The sequence below is a fragment of the Monodon monoceros genome, unplaced genomic scaffold (genome assembly GCF_005190385.1).
Source record: "Monodon monoceros isolate NGI ecotype Baffin Bay Population unplaced genomic scaffold, NGI_Narwhal_1 Super_Scaffold_11, whole genome shotgun sequence".
Classification (NCBI taxonomy): Eukaryota; Metazoa; Chordata; class Mammalia; order Artiodactyla; family Monodontidae; genus Monodon; species Monodon monoceros.
In genome coordinates, this window is record NW_021703767.1 from 65,745,340 (window position 1) to 65,753,453 (window position 8,114).

Sequence of the window (8,114 nt, forward strand, 5' to 3'; positions counted from 1 at the left end):
CACCCCACTATTACGGGCCTCTGAACCTCTCTGTTCCCCTAGGTCCATCAGGAGAATCTGCTTTTCCAAGGGGGAAGCCTTTGTCCAGTGAGGTAGAAAGCTTCCCATAGTCTACCTGGTCCTCTGGCTGCCCCTGACCCCCCAGTCCAGAATGGGGACTGGGGAAGGTAGGGAGCTTCTATACTCCTGGGGACAGGTTTCCTCCGGCTCCCTCTTCCAAGAAGGAGAAATCCTGAAGAGGCCGCCTCCACAGAAACCTGGGGGCGCCTGGGAGTGAGGGGGAAGAGGGCAGGGTGCAGGAAAGACTGAGGCTCGGCCTGGCGCTGAAGCATCCCAGAAAGCGGCTCTGGTGCAGGCCCTGTTGGAAGCAGTGCCCACCTCCCGCATGAATGTTGCAGGACAGTCTCCTCCCCCGCTCCCCTCCTCCAGCCGGCTCCGGGGCCCCTGGGGAAGCCCAACACCCACCGACAGACGCCTGAAGAGCGTCCACCTGTACCCCTCCTGTGGCCCCGACCCAACTCAGAGGCAAAGGCAGGGCCCACAGAGGGTGTGGCTAGTGTCCGTGTCGGGAGGGGACTGGGAGCCAGTGCCCCACGCGGCCTACCTCTTGCTCTTTGTCCTCTCGCAGCACAGCAATGAAACGCAACGCCCGGCTCTGGTGCCCTGTCCAGAAGGCACCTACGAGATCACCCGGAAGACACGGCGGCAGTGCCGGGCCTGCCGCCTGCCGCCTGCGCAAGTTCCTGGAGAGCGGCTGCAGGAAAGACAGTACAGGCCGCGCAGGCGGGCGTGGGCACGTGAGCCCGAGCAGGCTCGGGCCGCAGGATGTGTGCGGGCGCGTGCGCAGCCGCGGGATGTGTGCGGGCGCGTGCGCAGACGGGCGGGCGTCGGCCTGAGGCCAGCTGCCTCTCCTGGAGGGGTGGAGGGGAGGAGCGCGTCTGCGCTCTCTGCTCTGGGAGGCCAGGTTCTCTCTGGCCAGGGTCGTGCCCGCCTCTCCCCTCTGTTGCGCTTGTGTGATTCATTTTGTTCCCTTCACAGTTGTTTAAGGCAAATTGGGGGCGGTGAATTGGGGACGGGAAGCTGGAGACGCGTGGTGTGCTATGACCCCCCGCCTTCCACCAGCTGCCCAGACCCGGCGTCCTCCGAGGAACTGTGTGCCGCCAGCGACAGGGGGGTTCTCATTTCACCTGTCCAGCTTTGGTATAACTGTGCTCCCAGGGACTCTGAGATTAAAGCGCATGGGGAAAAGGCTGGAAGCTACCAGAGCGTATTTCTCTCCATCAGTCGCAGAGGGACCCGAGACCCTGGGCAGCCTTTCAGGGGCCAAGTTCCTTGGGCGTTTGGGCAGAGAGCCTTTCCTGCAGACCAGCAGTCCCTGCCGTCCCCTCCCTGCCAGGATTCCCACAGCTTTGCTCTGCACACACAAGTGGGCCCCAGAAATCCAGGGAAGACCCTAAGGCTACCGGCTACATAGGAAGTGGCTGGAGTCGATATTTCTTGCTAAGCAGTAGTCCCAGCTCTCTGGGGTCTTGGAGTCCCAGAGATCTTGGGGGCCTCTGAGGAGTCTTGTTGGTATCTGATCCACCATAAAAGAATAATCGAGTGCATTTATTGAACAACTATTATGTACCAGGAGCTGTACTAGGCATTTCCTGTGCAGTGTCTGATCCTCGCAGCAGTGTGAGGTGAGCACTGTCACTGCAGATTACCAAGAAGGAAACTGAAGGCAAGAGAGGTTAGGGAGCCTGTCAAGGTCACCACTAGAAACTGGCAAAACCGTCACTCAAGCCGGTGCCTTAAGATCCAGAAGCCTGAGCAATTCCCATCGCTCCACGAAGTTGTCTTGAACCCGTCCTTCCCCAAGTGTTTCTTCAGAGGAGCCCAGAGTCCTTGAGAGTCTGGAAAAAGGCAGGTTTCTTGTCACGAGCATGTCCCCATCTGCTGCTGCTGCCCGAGCCCCTGCAGGCACCTGAGGCTGCTTCTGGCTATCCCTGCAGTGATCACGTCTGACACGGCCGTGGAGCAGAAGCGGGCCTTTATCAGGAGGAAGAAGAGAGAACAGATTGGGACTCAGACCCCTGGAGCCAAGGCTCTGACTGAAGAGCAGCAGGTGATGATCAGGGAGTTGATAATCGCTCAGGTGAAAACCGCTGATGGCATCTTCACGCACTTCAAGAATTTCCGGGTATGAGGCTTTAGAGACGGCTCAGCTCCTGCACTAGCTCCTCAGAACCCCAATCTCATTCCCAGCGGTTCTCAAAGAGTGGCCCCCGGACTTGCAGCAGCAGCAGCATCTGGGAACTTGTAAGAAAGGCAAAATCTCAGATCATCCCCTATCTCCTGAATCAGAAACTTTGAGGTTGGGGGCCCAGCAGTCTGTGCCTTGACAAGACCCCTCAGGTGATTCTGACTCACGCTCAGGTCAGGAACTCTGCTCTCTCCTTTCGCAGCAGGTAGAAATTGAGTCTGCGCCATAAATGGAGTTATGGACAGCTGAGTTGCCCCAGGGTTGCTGGCGTTCAGGGCTTTATGAGGACAGGGGCAGGACCTGCAGGGGGCATGACATTTGTGAACTGGTTTTACTGAACCAATAAACTCCAGTGATCTCAGCAATGGTAGCCGTGTCTGATCCCAGTGCCTTCTTCCACCTGTGCTCACAGGTATCTCGGTGACCCGTCCAGCTCAGAGAACTGGTAGCCAGTGGCCTCCAAAGTCTGTTTCTTTCCATATTTAGCTCCCAGATCCTTTTCTCTGAGTTTCCTGAGTGCAAGGTCAGGGATGCTTGGGACACACCCCTGACCAGGCAGGGATGTGAGGGACCATGAATTAATAGATCCACCTGATAGGAGAAGACCAAAAAGAAGGAACAAGTGCTGTGTGTGGAGGTGGGGTGTACACTCCTGCCACCGTGCAGCCACTCAGGGTGTAGCTGTGGCTGTGTGTGCCTGTCTGGGGCCTGTGTCAGAACCTGTTTGGGGGAATATATGCCGTCTCTCCTCTCTTCTCTCCCCCTCCCGGCTCATGTCCCAGCTGCCAGAGGTGCTTAGCCGTGCCCACAAGATTTGGAGTCTCTGCAGACTCAGTCAAATGAAGAAGCTGCCAAGTGGTGCAAGATCAGGGAAGATCTACGTTCAGTGAAGGTCTCCCTGCAGCTGCGGGGGGAAGACGGCAGCATCTGGAACTACAAGCCCGCAGCCGACAATAGTGCGAAAGAGATCTCTTCCCTGTTGCCCCACGTGGCTGACACGTCAACCTACGTGTTCAAAGGCATCATCAACTTTGCCAAAGTCATTCTCCTATTTCAGGTAGGACACAGGGGCCGGGTGGATGGTGTGGAAAGGAGCAGGAAATGGCCAATAGGTTCAAATGGTCTGGGGTAGATTTCTCTGAATTTGGGGGACGTTGGTGCCAAAAGACCCTCCTTTACCTCTGCCCCCAGGCCACCTGGTCCTGCTGGTCCTGCTGGGGAAAGGAGCCCTCGCTGTCTGTATGGCTCATTAGCTTTGTGACTGTGGCCTGCCCTTTAACCTGTGTCTCAGCCTCTTCATCTGTTAGACAGGGGCTAATAATGCCTACCTTGCAGGGCCGTTGTGTGGAATAAGAAAATATCTGGAAGAGCATTCATCACATACACAGGGGACGTTCAGAAAGTAATCCCCCTCCCCATTTCCCCGCAAAGGGGCAGGAATCACAAGTTGACAGTTCCAGAGCAAAGGAAGAGTTGGAAGGAAAAGGAAGGAAGTCCAGAGGGAGAAGAAGGAAAGGGCCAGGAACAGACGCGGGGTCACTGGCAGTCTGCTGCCCAGAGAAGGCTGAGAAGGAGGACAAGGGGCCGGAACGCCCCAGAGCTAGGCGTGAAGGCAGCAACCACTGGGCAACCGGGGTGAATGAGAGACCCTGGACCCTTCTGGTGTGGTGGTAACCACAGCCACACAATATGGAGCCTGTCAGGGCTGGAGATGGCACTGGGCGTGTCTTCCCTGGGGTCAGCCACTGGCCTTGCCAGGCCTGGGCAGGTGGAGCTGAATCACACCTGAGGAGCCCTGATTTCATCTGCAGGCAGAGGGCAGGTTCTCTTCCAGGATCCCACAGGTTGCCCTGTGGGTGACACGTAGGACTTATTTACTGGGGTGACGGTGGCCACAGGCTGGAGTGGGGTTCAGATGGCGGCAGAGTAGGTCAAGGGAACAGGGAGAAAGGCCCCCTTCCACACATAGACCTGGCAGATCCCCACCAACATCTCATGACCCAGACCCTACCACCAGGGTGGGAGGCCACTCATTTCTCATGACAACCAGTTTGGGGTACAGCCACCCCAGGTGGCAGGAGTTGCTCTCACCTTCATTCCACAGATAGAAAACCAAGGTTAAGGCACGTGTGCGGGATCGCAGCTAATCAGAGGGGCCAGCTTTGGAAGCAGAGTACAGCCTCCAGAGCCGGTCCCCTGCCCGGTCCTGGGCTGGGAGCTGGGCGGGGCGGGGGGTGAGGGCGGCGGCGGGGACACACGGAAGGAAAAGATCACGTTCACGGCATTGGTGGCTCAACGCTGTGGATCTAAAAGAAGGGACTGAACTCCCGAGGAGACCAAAGCCAGGCAAAGGTCCTCCTGAAGAGCTCCCTCCTGGGTTTTCAGTTGGAATGCCTCCATCAGTGGGGAGATGGGGGCCCCTCTCAGGTTGGGAGGGGTGTCAGTCTAACTGTGAATACTAGAGGCATCCACTGTGGCTGGGCCTGTGCTCAGTGCTACAGGTGGAGCTCAGGGCATCCAGGCTGCCTGGAGAGAAACAGAAGAAACAGCAAATCCAAAACAGACGGCAGGAAGCAAATAGCCCCGCCGCATGGAACTCATGCTGGAGGACTGGCACTTGCAAAAGGACTGCAGTCTGGAAAGACCTCTAGGAGGCACAAGGACAGCTTGGCCCAAAGGACTAGCAGAGTCTACTTAAGTGAAGCTATAGGGGTACTCATTCCAAGTGGGGAAACCGAGGCAGAAAGCAGGAGGCCAAGGACCAGGAGCCAAGGCATCGGCTGGGGGGTCAGTGGCTGTGCAGGGATCTGGAGGTGATGGGGCTAGGCTGTAAGGGCCTGGACACCAAGCTACATCAGCAGTGGAGAGTCCCTGAAGGTAGCAGGAGACCAGAGGAAGACGGCAGGGAGGAGGAATCTGCTTGCTGGATTGGGACAGGGAGAGATTGGAGGCAGTGTGAAGGCACCTGCAATAATCCGCAGGGGGAGGAGCCCATCCTCCCTCTCCTCTTCACCACCCTCCCGCCCTGATTCTGGACTATGGGACGGGGTGCTGGCCTGTGGCAGTTTCCTAGGAAGCGGCATCTCTTCCTTATCCTTTGCTGCCAGGGACCTGCTCATCGAGGACCAGATCTCCCTGCTGAAGGCGGCCGCTTTTGAGCTGTGCCAGCTGAGATTCAACACGGTGTTCAACGCAGAGACCAGGACCTGGGAGTGTGGTCAGCTGTCCTACTGCTTGGAAACCCTGCAGGTGCCCGAGAGATGCCTGTCTGCCCCGGCAGAGGGTGGGAAACAGCCGTGGAGGGAGGAGAGGAGCCACGCCAGGTTACATGGGTCCTGGGATTGCAGGGCATAAGATTGGGCAATGGGAAAAAAGACCTTGGTGAGGGAAGTCTGGGTCTTGGGTCAGCTTCCTGAGAAATTTACTCCTCCAGCCTGCACCCACCCTACAGGTGGCTTCCAGCAGCTTCTACTGGAGCCCGTACTGAAATTCCACTACATGCGGAAGAAGGTGCACCTGCATAAGGAGGAGTATGTGCTGATGCAGGCCATCTCCCTCTTCTCTCCAGGTGATAACCCCACCTGTCCTACCTGGCTTCCCCGTGCCCCTCGCCCACCTCTCCAGGCTTGCTCACACCCTATCAGCTTCAGCTGAGGGAGGCAGCAGCCCCTCCTTTGCCTTCCCCAGGGAAGGTCCCAACTGATGGCCTCGCCCTCCACTCACTGCTCAGCCAGGATGGGGACTCTGGCTGTTTTCTCCTAGGGTCAGAGGGGTGATGCAAAGCCCTCTTAGCGCCCCCCTCACTTCCTCGCCTGGGAATTCCTGGCTCTGGAAGGTGGTTGGCAATTTGTCCCCTCTGGGATGGACCAAGCTTGTCTCAGCCCCCATGGCCTTGCGGGGACCGTACCACCTTCTCCTCCCCACCAGACCGCCCGGGTGTGGGGCAGTGCCGCTTGCTGGACCAGCTGCAGGAGTGGTTTGCTATTACCCTGAAGGCCTACATCAAGTGCAACCGGCCCTGGCCCGCCTACCGGTGAGCAGCAAGCAGAGAGGGCGTGAGGGGGTGTGAGCCCTGCCCCCAGGCCCCCGACTGTTCTGGGTCTCTCTGGGGGCGCAGACCACAGCTGCTCCTGGGGCAGCCTCTAATTATCAGGGCTTTGGGACCCTGCTTTGTGACCTCCACTGAGGCCTCCTGCCCAGTCGACCTAGAACAACTACTGTTTATTGAGAAGAGCCAGCCCTGGTGCCAAGCAGTTTTACATGCATATCACCTTTCATCTTGAAAACAGCCCCATGCAGTGGGTGCCATCATATCCTGTAAAGGACTGGGGGTTCCGGGCGACTGACCCGGGTCCCGCCCCAGGCAGGTGGAGTCTGGAGATGGATCCTTGCGGGCCAAGTCTACAGCCCACACCCTTGAGCACTAACTACCTAACCACCTCCCAGGACAAACAACAGATAACGTGGTAGGAGACTCCTTAGTTAGTTCTGGTCACAACCCGAAGGAGGAAGGCTGCTCAGGGCTTGACCAGATAGAGGCTACCCCCCTTCACTGGGCCTCAGCAGCCCTGTGACCTGGTGCCATGGTCCCGGGCTGGACGGGGGAAGGCCAGCACTGGGTGTGTTAGTGCGAACATAAAACCTCAAGTCCTTACTTGGCCTCCGCTGCAGCTGGCTTTTGAGCTTGGCCTCCTGGGATGCTGGGGGTGGCCGTGTCTTGCTTTGCTCAGTCCTCCCCTGTACAGAGCCAGGAGGCATCATGGGGAAACTGAGGCACGAGGTGTGTCTCAGACACCAGATCCCAGGCTAGATCCAGGGAGGGACTGCTGCCTGCGGCCCGTGCCTCCACAACTACTCCACCCCATCCTGACCCCCGTCCATTAGCCACGGCAGTGATGTACCCCCGGAATGACCTATTCACGTGGTGCCTGCAATGCCTGGTTTTCCCACAGACGTCCCTGTGTACAGGGACTCAAGCCCAGAGGAGGAGGTGCGAGTGGGAAGGGCGGGTGCACACCTGCAGGGCCCAGGCTGTTCTGCCCCCTCATCTGCAGGCTGAAAGGGAAGCTTAAGGAATTCAGCCAAGCCTGTCTCTTGGCTGACCTGTGAGATGAGATGAAAACCTGAGATGAAAACCGTCAAATGTGTTCAATTTCAGAGGGGCCCCAGTGTTGGTGGGTGGGGGCAGGGCAGGCCACACCCCCAACCCTTCCCCTGACTGGCCGGCAGGTTCCTGTTCCTGAAGATCATGGCTATGCTCACCGAGGTCCGCAGCATCAACGTCCAGCGCACCCAGTGGCTGCTGCACATCCAGGACATTCACCCCTTCGCTACCCCACTCACGCAGAAGTTGTTCAGCATCACAAATGGCTGAGTGGCCGCCCCACAGCAGTCAGAGCCAGAGCCCTGGGAGCCAGAGCCACCACTCCTGGGGCCACACAGACAGACACTGACAATGCCGGGCAGGTCCTGCCTCTCCAGGGAACTCACAAAGACAGCTGTGAGGGTGGCAGGCTAGCATTCCTCAGCCCCCAGCTCAGCCTGGGGAGAGCCAAGCCCTAGAGCCTTACATGAAGAGTATGCTGGCCCCTCGGTCAGGCCTATCGAGAGGCAAGGGCACCCTCCCCTTAGAAAAGGCCCTGGGTCTGGGGATCTAGTATCATGGTGGGAGAGGGGATAGGGGATACGGTGCCCGGAGCTGGGGCATCTGAGGGTCTATGCCCACACCCAAGTTCATTAGCTTCTTGGGTATTTTCACTGCTACGTCTGCTACCCCTGTCTCCCACTCGCCAGCCGTTCCCAACCCACAGCCTCCTGTCCTGAGTTGCTCTGTGGGTTTCAGGCCTGTGTCCACCAGCAGGTGCAT

General features: G+C 58.2%; 1 protein-coding gene across 1 annotated transcript; it reads left to right on the forward strand.

Annotated features, from left to right (window-relative positions):
* The first annotated feature begins 385 nt into the window (after positions 1 to 385).
* On the forward strand, positions 386 to 7,622 carry NR1I2 (nuclear receptor subfamily 1 group I member 2). Its single transcript, XM_029213717.1, is given in 12 exon segments — positions 386 to 525; positions 629 to 666; positions 669 to 715; positions 717 to 768; positions 1,998 to 2,185; positions 2,682 to 2,712; positions 3,061 to 3,293; positions 3,295 to 3,305; positions 5,356 to 5,489; positions 5,691 to 5,816; positions 6,176 to 6,281; positions 7,478 to 7,622. Coding segments are annotated over 12 exon segments (1,251 nt in total).
* Positions 7,623 to 8,114: the final 492 nt, after the last annotated feature.